Source organism: Sorex fumeus, unplaced genomic scaffold (assembly GCF_029834395.1).
Source record: "Sorex fumeus unplaced genomic scaffold, SorFum_2.1 ptg000072l, whole genome shotgun sequence".
In the NCBI taxonomy this organism is placed as follows: Eukaryota; Metazoa; Chordata; class Mammalia; order Eulipotyphla; family Soricidae; genus Sorex; species Sorex fumeus.
This window is the reverse complement of record NW_026606129.1, coordinates 1,152,859-1,166,307: the sequence shown is the minus strand read 5'-3', so window position 1 is coordinate 1,166,307 and position 13,449 is coordinate 1,152,859. Positions and strand designations below refer to the sequence as shown.

The window sequence follows — 13,449 nt, the reverse complement described above, 5'->3', positions numbered from 1 at the left end:
AGCACAGAGCCAGGAATAACCCCTGAACACCACTGGGTATGGCCCCAAAAATAAAATAAGCAACAACAACAAACCCCAAGAAGAGATTATTTGCTACCGAATTCTGTGTAAAATACTGATGAAATCAGTCAAGTGTGAAGGAAAAATCAAGGATTAAGACACCTTGCATGAGAGAAGTCTGGTGCAAGTAATAGTCTGGTATTGGGTTATGTTTTTCACCCACTTATCTTCGGCTTCATGAGACAAATTTCTTCTTTTAAAGGCATCATGAAGTATGCATCATCTCATTTTATAATAAATCCCAGATTAAACGTTTAAAGATAAAAAGTGTCACTGGAGTGGAGAAAGGAGAAGAGTAGCACTAAACCTCCAGACTTGTTACATGAAATTGCAGCTCAATTATCTCAGAGATCTAGATACAGGAATGAGTCCATTCTAATACAGCCCTCCTTCACTTATAATCACAAAAGAAAAGGTGAAGGAGACCGCTCAAAGGGTTGAGCTTTGCAAGTGGGAGTCCTGGCTCAATCCCAGGCAAGGCCTGGTACCTGGAGCACCCCTGGTAGCAGGCCCTAGGCACTTTGCTGGGGGCAGCTACGCAGCACTTCTGGGTAAGGTCAAAAACAGGGGCAATGTATGTCAACTGTCAAGTGTTTCTAGAACAGACCAGTACAAAAGAAAACAGTATAAACTAATAAAAACCTCAGCACCTCAACAGAGATCACTGTTGACATCTATTCATCTATTCCTTTTTCTCTAGTCTTATTTTTCTACATGGGAACACCTTTATTGTTCTGTAACTTGTATAACTTTCTGTTAACTGCATGTCATAATTATCTCCTATGTTAATTATGTTAACGTCCTTTGTCATTTATACCCTACAAACAACCTCTTATTTAGAACTCAAAAGTAATTTTAATGGACTGTAGAGAGAGTAGAGGGGTTAAGACACCTGTTCTGCATGTAACAGATTCCGGTTTAATTCCTGACACTACATTCGGACCCCTGACACAAAGACAAGAGTAGGCCCTGAGTACTGCCCGGTATGCCCCAAACCCCCCAAAAGTCAAAAAGTAATTTTGTATGACCCACACAATTGAGTTGGGGGCGGGGGATACCCTGGAGGAGGAGAGACAGGTGCACTGTACACTGTTGTATGTGGTACTGGAATTATGTACATGAGAAAGCACTATTATCAATAGCAGCGTAAACCAAATATTATAGTACGTTTTAAAAAACACAAAGAGCTGGACAGAAAGTACCAGGGATAAGGAATCACCTTGCATATGGCAGACCCCAGTTTGATCCCCAGCACCATCAGGAGGCATTTCTTTTTTTTGTTTTGTTTTTGGGTCACACCTGGCGATACACAGGGGTTACTCCTTACTCTGCACTCAGGAATTACTCCTGGCAGTGCTTGGGACCACATGGGATGCTGGGAATCAAACCTAGGAGGAGTCACTTCTGAACACAGAATTAGTACGGGCTAATTCCCAGGCACCCCAGGATTGCCCCAAAATCCAATTATCCTCTTTCCACCCTACCTGCCCCCCAAAAGGGACATATATCTCAGCAAAAGAGGAGCTGCACGTGATGCCCTGGACTGTCTTTTAAACTACAAATGACCTTAAATCTAATCAACTGTGCTGATCAAAAGTTCTGATGGTCTTATCAGTGATGAAGAAAATCTGGTTACCAGGAAAAATCTTTTAAGACACATTGAGAGCAGAAGGGAATCAGGGTTCACTACTTGAAAGGAAGTGTCTGCAGTCTTTCAATACAGAGCATGTATTTTGATCTGTTTTTGTTTTGGGGCCACACCCAGCAGTGTTCAGGACTTGCTCCTGACCTCTGCACTCAGGAATCCCTCCTGGAGAGCGCAGGGTACCATATGGGGTGCCAGAGATTACCCACGATACTGTCTCTGCAGCCTTTCCTGAGCATTTTTTAAAGACCTCTCAAACTATCTGTATATCTTCCCTCTAGTATTTCAGTGTTTCCACATTAAATTAACACCTACCTCAGTAATTCAGAACTTTAGTTGATATTGTTTTTAAGACTGGGGATAAAGGATAGGATTCTAGGTCTCACACCTCCCATCTATCAAAGAATCTTACTGATGCACTCCTCAGTGGAGAGAGCTGACAAAATATCCAATCAGTAGGTCATGTGAGAGTAAAGAGAAGCCAAGAAACCATCACCAAGTCCTGTGGCCTCTGGATGGTCTGTGGGGAAGAGGAGGCCAGTAGCGGGAAAACGGTGATATTCAGATAAAATCTGAGGTCTGGTTCCTAATAGTAAGCCAACGTGGGCTACTCGGCTATGACAAAGGGTTTGATGGTAATGACAGACGGTGACAATGGGAGACCCTGGGTGATGGATACATAGAAGTTCGCTGCTCAGCTTTGCCAAAGATTTAAAAATCCACCCCGAGTTTTCTGAAAAAGGAAAAACGAAATAGATGGTCTACCTTCTTTATTCCACTATAGAGAACTATTCTGTAATACGAGAAAATACCCCTTGGAAAGGTGTGTGGTGCAGTCTCTTAAGGCCGGTCCTCATCCCTAAGTGCCGACGTGTGGTCTGGGTTCATGGTAAGAATCAGGCAGTTGAGGCAAGACAAGGGTCTGAGGAAACGCTGGCCTACCCTGGGGCAAAGGGAACCAGAACCCATCTGGAATCATGGACTGTGGTCTGACAGGGAGGTCTCTAGCATCATGTCACTTTCGTTCATTTCGATTTCGAAGGTTTCTTCTAAGGTAGGTCTGGGATCTGGAGTTTTCCTTGAGGTGTCCAGTGGTGCAAGCCCCGTTTCTTCTGCAGTCTGTTTTTCTACTTCAAATTCCCTGAAATCCCACGGAGGTGAAATAATGTTTTTTAGTGTCTTCATTGTATGTACATCAAAGTCATAACATTTTAATTTGTCTTTAATGTCTGCTCCTAAAAAGAAACACCACAGTCAGAATAAGAAATTCCATCATTTAACTGCCACTTCATTTCCATCCTTACAACACCGCTGCATCACGTAAGTCACTCAATGGCACTTAAAGGACAGAAGAGAACTCAGGACTGTCGGTTACATTTTTCTTTTTAACCTTAGGCAACACGCCATTTAGACAGGTTTTTATGCAGGGTTTCATGCATAAGACATTCAAACAGCACAATGGAGTGCCCGAGCGCCCCCTCCACCGTCCCGCCCGCCCCTACGACCACCCCCCAGAGCAATATGCTTCCTGCTAAAACTACTCCTTTCTAAGTGCTGCCTCTCAGGAGAAGCTGTCGGGAAGCTCAGGAGCACATGCTCTGGCAGGATTGCTTCCAACCAGCCCCCTCCCAAAACCTTACAAGTACCAGGGAGCTTGTGGGCAGCTGCTGGACCTGACACACAGGCATCCCTTGGTATCTGTGGAGAACTGGGTCCAGAATCACAGATCATGGATGCTTATTCTTACCAAAATGGCATGGTGTTTACATGTGATCTAAACATGTCCTCCCGTATATTTTAAATCATCTCATAGTTGCATATATAGCGAATAGCTCTCATAGGAAGCATGTAACTGTCGGGGGGCAGGACAGGGGCGGGACAGGGGTGGAGGGAAGCTGGCACTCTGGTGTGGTGTTTGAATGTCTTATGCGCGAAACCCTCCCACCATCAATTGTAAATGGCATGCTGCTAAAGTTGAAAAAAAAGAAAAAGGGCTGAATGCTAGTTAAATAGTTGTTACGCTTTGCTGCTTAGGAAATAAAGACAAAATGTGCACAGGCCACCACTCTAGATGTATCTATGACTGGTGCATCTGGATGTGAACCCTGAAGAACTTGTGAATAAAATATGCTGACTGTAATCCCATGAAAACCAATGAAATACATTGAAGACATCAACATCTTAGTAACAGGAAAGAGAGACTTTCAAAACATGTAGGAAGCTCAACTTCTCTGACATTACAAAAAGACTTGTATTTTTGCTCTTGGTTCCGGGCCATAACCAGGGGTGCTCTCAGGGTTTACTCCTGGCTCTGCTCAGGGATCACTCCTGGTGGTCTTGGGGGACCATACAGGGTGCCAGGGATCGAAGCTGAGTAGACCACATGCAAGGCAAGCAACTTACCCGCTGTACTACAGCTCCAGCACCAAACAAAGAATTTTATACAGTTCAGACTAACAGCATTCAGTAATAGGTATTTTGACAGGTAAGCCTTCTGAATATCACAATCACATCGAACGATGATACACGTGGCAATCTAATCTGAAAGATGATTCCCTTTGTAAAGCTCAAATATGTCTCTTATCTTCAATCTGTACTTAGCTTTATGGGAATTTTTCATGAGTCTCACAGCACTACCATGATCAATAACAACAGGCTCAGATCTCAGACCCAAAGTCACAGGACTGAGATTTGAGATTCAAACTCCCTGACCTCAGGATGTGGTCATTCAATCTACAGTTCAAGCCTGTTTTCTTTTTTGCTTTGGTTTTGTGGTCTTGGAGGCTATACGTGGCATCGCTAAGGAGCATGTTCCTTGCTCAGAAGATCGAGTTCTCACCTAACCTTGTCAATAGTCTTTTGCAAACTGTTGAGTTTAGGCCTAATCATATAGTAGCAGCAGTTCTGAAACGCTGGATGTTTCATTCAGCGTCAGCTAGCATTTTTTCCCCACCAACATTACAAAGCTACATTTTTTTTGAGACCTAGTACACAGACCATGACCGGGGTTGTGACCTCTGGAGGTGCTTTGGGGGAATCCATATGTAGTGCTGGGGACTGACCCAGACTGGACATGCAAGGAAAATGCCTTAATCAGTCCTTGCTCTCCCGCACCTTTTCTTTTCTTCTTCTTCTTTTTGCTTTGTTCATAGGCCACACACAGTTCAGAGCTCAGTCCTGGTTCTGCACTAGGGAATCACTCTTGGACAGTTTCCAGGGATCATCTGGAATGCTGGGGATCAAACCTGGATTGGCCACATGAAAGCAAGGGACCTACCCACTGTACTATCTCGCCAGCGCCCTGTTAGTCTCGTAAATGGATTAGTAAATATAGCTTCTTTTCAAAAGTGAGATTCATCTGTTTCTGCACAACTCAGTAGTTTTATCAGTTGCATGGAATTTGACTGTATAGCTCAAGTTTTTTTTCCATACTCCTATTGGCTGACATCTGGTCATTTAAAGTTAAATGCTACTGTTAAGTAAGTATGCTCCGCACAGTCTTTTGTGTGGAATCTGGTTAAGTGATGCACTTGTTTCTGGTTGGCTTGGCATTAAAACTGCTCCATCACAAGATTAGCAGGGCTGGGTCACTCTGGAAACATCCCAGCGAATCATACCTCCCAGCACGCACGCCCACGAAAGCCCCTTCCAAGTTGATTCTGTGTAACCGCCAGCAGTTTGGAAATCTCCAAGCTATGGTTCTTGACCTGTAACACGCTGAGACCACCCTGCTATGAAGAAAGATGGGGAGGCCTGGCAGTGTAGCTGAGGCTCAGGCCCGTGCACGGTCCTTGCGAGGTCACCTGGACCAAGAGCACAGGCAAACACCTGCTAACAGGAGCCACAGATTTGAGCAAACAAGGTTCCAGCTGTACCACAGAAGTGTGGACTACATTTCTGGTGTATGCAGAATTAAGATGTCTTTGTTGGCTGGACTGGTGTCTTAGGCAACCACAGGAAATTGACTCATCCAGGCTATTTAACCCTAGTAAATGTCAATGTCATTTAAAGAGGTTGTTCCTCTTTACAAAACTCCACCAACAACCACTGACACCGACAAGCCTCAGCTGCTCCATCTGATCATCCACAAGAGGTATGTATGACCTGTACTGAAAACTTTTAGCTGTTCCCTCACAAGGAGTGAGGTCACGTACCCCCATTTGCCTTTTAGATGTCTGGATATCCTCTTTTCTAAAGTAAAAATAAAAGTAAAAAATGAGTAAAAAGTTCTTACGACTTTTGACTTTTTCTGGCTCTGCACTCAGAAACTACTCCTAGAGGTGCTCAGGGCAGCATAGGTGATGCTGGGGATCGAACCCAGGGTCGGCCTCAGGCAAGGCAAGTGCCCCACTTGCTGTATTCTCTCTCCAGCCCCTTATTTTGCCCATGGGGGAAAGGTGGAAAATTCAGGTCACCCTGGAGATGGGCCTGGGTGCATTCTAACCATTGTTCTATCCCCCAGCCCCTTTCCTATGGTTTTACACCCATCCTATTCAAGAATTTATACCTGTTCCAATATCCAGATCTCAAGATTTAATCTTAACCAAATCCTCTTTACCTTACAAATTCTGTAGTGATTCAAGTGCCCAAGTACAGCAAATAAAAAATTCAAAGTTATACCACGACTTATCGTTAAAACAGCTAAAGTTTCATATATCATTGTACTACAAATGCAAGCTGAAATGTGGAAATACGAGGGCCTAGCCTGCACTTAAAAATGCCAAGTCTCGGGGGCCGGAGCGATAGCACAGCGGGTAGGGCGTTTGCCTTGCACGTGGCCGACCTGGGTACAATCCCCGGCATCCCATATGGTCCTCCAAGCACCGCCAGGAGTAATTCCTGAGTGCAGAGCCAGGAGTGACCCCTGAGCATTGTTGGGTGTGACCCAAAAAGAAAAAAAAAAGCGAAGTCTAGGACAATCTGAGAAATCCCTGGTACCACAGAGCCTGTCCCAGCCTTGAATTGCCAATCCAGTGGAGAACTGAGGAAAGGACCCCCTGGACTTCTGAGCACCACTTGCAAGAACTACCCGCAACAATGACATAATTTAAAAATAAATGAGATTCAAAGTCAGAGCACTTTCTTCTGTTTATTAAAAAATGGTCTCTGAACTTTCTTTCCACAGTGCAACTAGATTCTTCTCCAGTAGCATTTTGAACATATCAAGTGCTCAATTTTTTTTTCCCTTAAAAATTTACTGACCCTGAAGTTACAGAGTTATTGATGATTGGCTTCAGGAATAACCTGTTTTAACAAGGATCTCTTCACAGTGTCCACTTTCCGATATGAATGTCCTCCCCCCAATTGCAAGTACTCAACTTCAAATGAATTAAAAGTGAACCCCGCAGCATTCTTCCCACAAAACAGATCAAGTTCTCTTATACTAAATAGGTCTAAGGAGGGGCCAGAGAGATAACACAGCCGGTAAGGAGCTTGCTTTGCACGCAGCCAACTTGGGTCAATCCCCAGCATCCCATATGGTGCCCAGGTGCCAGAGAGCACCAGCTGTGACCCAAAAACAAATAAAACAGGAATATTAGGGATGACTCAGAAAGTTACATAAGGCTCTGTGAAACACAAACGGAGGGGCCAGAGAAATAGGACACCAGTAAGGAGCTTATCTGGCATCCGGCCCACCCGAGTTCCGTCCCCGGCACTGCCCACTGTCCCCACTGCATCGCCAGGAGTGATCTCTGAATTCAAAGCCAGAAGTGAAGTCCTGAGCATAGTCAGATTTGGCTCAAAAACCAAAGGAAAGAAAAACAGAAAACGGAAACCTAAATAAAGAACAACCAAAATACAGAACATGCTAACTATAAAAGTAATTATATCTTACCAATGTAAGCTTCAGAATCACCAATGTACATTTCAATGCAATGACCAAGCATTGTAACAGAAAATGTGTCATCTCTCCTAAGACCAAGTGCCTGCCAGAAAAGATTCAGCGTGGTTATTACATGACCATGTATTTCTCTTTTGCTGTTTCAGGAGATTCTCAGAGTTTAGTTCAGAAGATTCCACGGACGCTGCGACATGCTTCAATTTTTCATGTCCAAAATCGCCCTCTGGGGGATGGAGATTTGGATGAAGTGGCAAAGTGCAGGCATTGCACGCGTGAGGCCCTGACTTTCATCTCCAGTACCACACATACCAAAAAATAAAATCTCCCTACCAAACAATTCTAAAACTCTCTCTTCATATAGAGTTCTCTAGGCTTCTGCATAAAAAAAAGAACACATTAATAGTGGCAAATTATACAATGTTCAAACACACACCTTTGAAAGCAACACAGATAAAAATATGTACTTAACAGAACTTCACCTCAACTGAAAATTGGCCAAGTCTTGAAAATCAGTAATGAATCAATCACAAATTTAACTTTGAAATACTGCATTTTCTTATTTTATATCTTTGTTTGGTGCCATACCAAGCAGTGGCCAGGATTCCCTCCCATGATGTTCAGGGGCCATGAGGTTCCAGAGATCAAACCCTGTGTTGGGGACTAGGTAAAGGAAACAGTGGACGGGTGCTAGATGGGACCTTTAAAACACCAAGTGGTGGCTTTCCGAGACGGAACGCTGCCCCGGTGGGGTCCTGCAACTGCCCTATCTCCGCTCCCTCTCCCCGGAGAATCTCCCCCTAAGAAAGTTCATCACAAAGATGCTAATCCCGATACAGTAAGGCCCTCAGTTGTATAAAAGTATAGAATGAATGCTCGAGGGGTGATAGCACAGCAGTAGGGCGTTTGCCTTGCACGCAGCCAACGTGGCCGACCCGAGTTCGATTCCTCCGCCCCTCTCGGAGAGCCCGGCAAGCTACCGAGAGTATCTCGCCCGCACGGCAGAGCCTGGCAAGCTCCCCGGGACGTATTCGATATGCCAGACACAGTAACAACAAAGTCTCCAATGGAGACGTTACCGGGCCCGCTCGAGCAAATCGATGAACAACGGGAGGGCTTATAGAATGAATAGATTAAGAGAGTTAGGCATGTGACCAAAGAATATTATTCCTTCTGATGAGTACTGGTTCTAAGTACATGGAGGACAGTCTGGGATCCCAGTCTGTGAGCTGAACCCAAGTTCTTGTCTTTGGGCATTAGCGGCAGTGCTCAGATCTTACTCCTCGCTCTGTGCTCAGGGATCACGTCCGGTGAGCTCAGGGGACCATACGGCATGCTGGGGATTGAACTTGGGTCAGTTGCATGCAAGGAAGATGCCCTACCCGCTGTACTATCCCTCCAGCCCTTCTTTCCTTAATCCTCCTGGTACCCCCGATTTAGGCCTGTTCTTCAAGGGCCAGTGCCCAGCAACCCTGTGCTCTTGCATACAAGGGATGTGCTCCAGCCCCTTAAGCCATTTCTCTAGCCAGGTTTTTTTTTTTTATCTTTTATGAAATACCACTACTTTACTGATTCTACAGCACTGTCCTCCCTTTGTTCATCGATTTGCTAGAGTGGGCCCAGTAACTCTCCATCGTGAGACTTGTTGTTACTGTTTTTGGCATATTAATACGTCACAGGTAGTTTGCCAGGCTTTGCTGTGAGGGCGGGAGACCCTCGATAGCTTGCCGGGCTCTCCAAGAGGGACGGAGGAATAGAGCCCGGGTTGGCCTCGAACAAGGCGAACACCCTACCCACTGTGCTATTGCTCCAGCCCGCATGATGGAAATTAAGAAGTCTAAAAATGAATTTTACACAATTTTTATTTCTGATCAGAGTGTTAAGTCCTTGTCTAGGAATTTCTTAAGCTGCTGCGAGTTGATCCTTCTGTGTTATTGCTTTTATCTGTTGAGTTTAGTTGCCTCCTATGTTACTTTCCCATCTGAGCTGGTGTACTCTTAATGGAACTTCACTGTATCACCGTCATCCCGTCATTCACTGATTTACTCGAACGGGCAACAGTAACATCTCTATTCATCCCAGCCCTGAGGTTTTAGCAGCCTCTCCGTACTCTTTTCCAACGACTGGAGGCTCTTTCAGGGTCAGGGAAATGAGACCTGTAATAGTTACTGGTTTTGGCATACCGAATACGCCACAGAGAGCTTGCCAGGCTCTGCCCGTGTGAGCGGGATACTCTCGGTAGCCTGCCAGGCTCTGCGAGAGACATATATAGATATAGATATAGATATAGATATAGATATAATCACTGTCATCCTGTTGTTCATCGATTTCCTCGAGCAGGCACCAGTAACGTCTCCGTCCTAGCCCTGAGATTTTTTTTTTCTTTTTTTATTAGTGAAACACCATGAGGTACAGGTGGAGGGATGGGCACTTGATCATTGTATAACTGAAACCCAAGCACAAAATTTGTTAGCCCTGAGATATCAGAAAGTGCCATCATTGTTACTGGTTTTTGGCATATTGAATATGCCATGGGGAGTTTGCCAGACTCTGCCGTGTGAGCAGGATACTCTCGGTAGCCTGCCAGGTTCTCCAGAGTAAGAACTAGATAATAAGATGTGTATATATGATGTATATATGTATATAAGATGTATATATATGTGTATATGTGTGTATATATATGTATGTATGTATATGTGTGTGTGTGTGTGTGTGTATCTGATTTGTTGCCTACTGTCTGAACCCCATCAAACATGGTGTGGTAATTATGGAAAATGGGTAGGAAGTATCTTATGTGTCACGCGGCCGCGAAGCTCATTCTATGACTAACATTTTTTAAAATCACAGCATTTATGATTCTATAACTAACATTTTTAAAAGTGACAGCATTTCTTAAGATGAAATGCCTTGTTTTGGTTTGGGGGCTACATCCGGCAGTGCCCAGATCCAGCAGTGCCTTACTCCTGGGGGGGCTTAGGGGACCCCAAGGGGTACTGGGAATCAAACTCAGGTTGGACACACGCAAGGCAAGTGCCCTGCCCGCTATAGGCTGTGCTACAGCTCCAGCCCCATGCAGCGTCTCTTTGGCTGTTTGTTTGGGGCCACACCTGCCTGGCGAAGGGAGGTCTCCTGGAGGGGCTCAGGAGAGCACATGTCCTGCTGGGAGTGAGCCCGGACAAGCTGTATTCAAGGCAGGTGCCTTCCCCACTAGCTCTCTGGCCTGTCAATGAACTCCCTGACAGTGCTGGCTGTCATCTCGTTGTGTCAGTGGCACAGCTGTGAAGGATATGTCTATTGTGTGCTGTGGACTTGGGGTTGTGTTGGTGGCACCAACAGACTAGACCTAAGCCCTGCGATAAACACTCAAAGGTGCCAGAATTGTGGGGTTGTCTAAAAAGCTCCTCTTGACACTTCTCGGAAGCATAAGCCTCACAGAGCTCCTGTCTCCAAAGGGGGAAGCTGGGTACGGAGGCACCAGGACAGCAGGGGCAGCAGATCGCCAGCACAAAAGTGATTTACAAGAACTAAACCAAGTGCAAAGATTAAACCATGTCACCTACTCTCTTCTTCTTGTTTAAATGTAGGTGCGAAGGGGACCTTAATAAGAATCAGTCAGCATTTTTTTCTAACTTCTTAAAAACAAGAGATTGGAAAGAAGCATGTTCAAATTTAAGTGCCAGTGGATTTTTTCCTGATTACAAAGTATCTTAGATGTTATAAAATATGGCATATGGATTATGAAAATAGTCATTCCCTGTGGATGGACAGATTGTTTTGTTCATCTTCTGAAACAATCCACAGCAATTACCCATAAAGTCATAAATGCAAAGACTGGAGTTCCAAAAGGGCACTTACTGTTGAAGAGGTGCAGGCAAAGTTCCTTTTTTGTACTTTACCCATTTCACTTTAAAACAAAAACAAAAAAAACCAGAGAGGTCTGTGTATTCCTTCATTTTCACAACAGCACGTTGCTGCTGAAATGTGTCATTAAAAAAAAAAATACCATATATGCAACAGACTGTAAAGCAGTAGAAACAGACTTCTAGGGAACTTGCCATACTGCAATACTGGCATTCAGTCTCAGTGGGAACCCTCTCTCGAAGACATACCTGCATTTCTGAATGCAGGAAATGCCCACCTCACAGGACTAAGAAACATTCCCGTTTCTGTACTCTCAGGACAAGTCTCTAAACTCTTTTTAATCCGGTAAGTTTTAAACAACACAGATGTGCTTTCCTCTGCAAGGAAAATGTAAAATATACAAGGACTTTAAAGCACTTTAAAAGCATTTCAAAGCAGCAATACATTGCCTAGAAAAGATTTTTTCTTAGAAGTGTGAAGTTAAGCAGATTTAGAGTTAGGGAGGTACCAACAAAAGACCTACTGTGTGGAAATAGTCCACAGCATTTTCAAAGTTGCCCATTAGACTATGGATATAGCCAATGGCAGAATACGTAGACGCGTTCTGAGGAATCAGCACCAGTGCCTGACGGTGATAATCCAGTGCCTCCGCGTACTTTCTGTAAGAGAAGGAACAGAGAGGCAGGCAGGGGAGAGCAGGAAGACCATCATCAGTGGGCAGCAAGAACACATGAAATCCCCCAGTCTACTCGTTTATGGAAAAACAAACATTTTCCCGTATCAATTAGTCTAGGCTGTCTGGGGTCCTCCAAGTTCACCGCTGGATGTCTTCAGCAACTCCCTACAATGTTATACCGCCCCACGCATCCCATCAGCGGAGGGCACTTTTTATGCGGATGCCAGCTGTATTATCTCTCATCTGGCCAGAGACTGGAACTAGATCCTGACCCCGACTGCCCTACAGCAAGGCCTCTGTCACTGAGGGTCAACCAACAAAGTGGGGTAGTGAAAAAACAAAACAAACGAACAAAACACAGTTTAAGTCCCTAAAAGGCGACAGGATTTCCCAAAGTTCTCTCTCTGGCGCTTGCACGTCTTGCCAACACTCCTCTCTCAGGGCCAGGTATTAAATCCAGGTTTCACTCATACAGAGCGAATTGTCTCACGCTGAACTACATACTGGCCTACCCTGAAAACTCTTTTGTAAATTACGGTTTTGTGCTAAGTCAGAAACATGCCTCAGCTCTTATATTTCAAAATCAAGATTCAATAAAGAAAAGAAAAAGAAAAACCTGTTAAATCCTGAGTAACCAGCGCTTCCCAAAGTTCATTAACCAAAGACCCTATTCATTTGTCGTATTTGTCATGTAACAAAATTGGCATATTAGGATATAGGTATTAAATTCTACTGCCCCTAATGCTTCTAAATTTTTAATAATTAAAAAATTAACCTTGAGTACAAATTTTTTCACCTGAAAAAATAAGTTATGTCTCAGTCAATATATTTCTAGCCTAAGATTACACCAGCAGAAATAAACAATAACAATTAAGCTCGATATATATGAGTTACCAAGTGAAAGACAGTAGAATGTCTCATAAAATGAAAAAAAGGAGGTACACCAACTGAGTAAACTTAAAGAGCGTAAGTGTGAAAATGCTCTCCTTCACTTACTTCAGCTTTCTGCAGACATGCCCCAAGTTGTTCAACAAAGGCTCCCACTTATCAACCGTGACCTGAAACGGAACACCAAACGCAGGATTGGCACGTGTCTCTTCAGCCTGACATGCCTCTTCAGTCTGTAAGCTCTGCTCACAGATCCGTGAGCTGGGATCACCCACCCTGGGTGGCTTCCAAAGGCTTCTATTATTCCATTAGCACGTGTTGTCAGAGAGCTCGCCTTGCTAAAGTTCGTATTTTCTATTTCCTGTCCAATGCTTTTGTCTGTACTGTGAAATCTCAAAAGCACTTCCAATCCGATGTGCTCAATGCAAAACTCTCACCATCCCTAACCTCACACCCCTGAGTCCTCTTAACACTGGTAAC

The 13,449-nt window shown here is 44.3% G+C and overlaps 2 protein-coding genes across 3 annotated transcripts in view; both read right to left on the bottom strand.

Moving 5' to 3' along the window:
* The window catches only part of UPF3A (UPF3A regulator of nonsense mediated mRNA decay), a 116,783-nt gene that overhangs the window by 22,200 nt on the left and 81,134 nt on the right, over positions 1 to 13,449 (bottom strand).
* The window catches only part of CDC16 (cell division cycle 16), a 36,313-nt gene continuing 25,324 nt past the window's right edge, over positions 2,461 to 13,449 (bottom strand). The window contains exons 15-18 of one of the 2 annotated variants that reach the window (XM_056129805.1): positions 13,078 to 13,139; positions 11,929 to 12,064; positions 7,542 to 7,632; positions 2,461 to 2,940 (exon numbers count right to left, since the gene is read on the bottom strand). In XM_056129805.1, coding sequence (XP_055985780.1) covers positions 2,681 to 2,940; positions 7,542 to 7,632; positions 11,929 to 12,064; positions 13,078 to 13,139 — 549 coding nt within the window. In that variant the 3' untranslated portion in view covers positions 2,461 to 2,680. The remainder of the gene's footprint in view (positions 2,941 to 7,541; positions 7,633 to 11,928; positions 12,065 to 13,077; positions 13,140 to 13,449) is intronic. The other variant, XM_056129806.1, reaches the window with a different exon arrangement.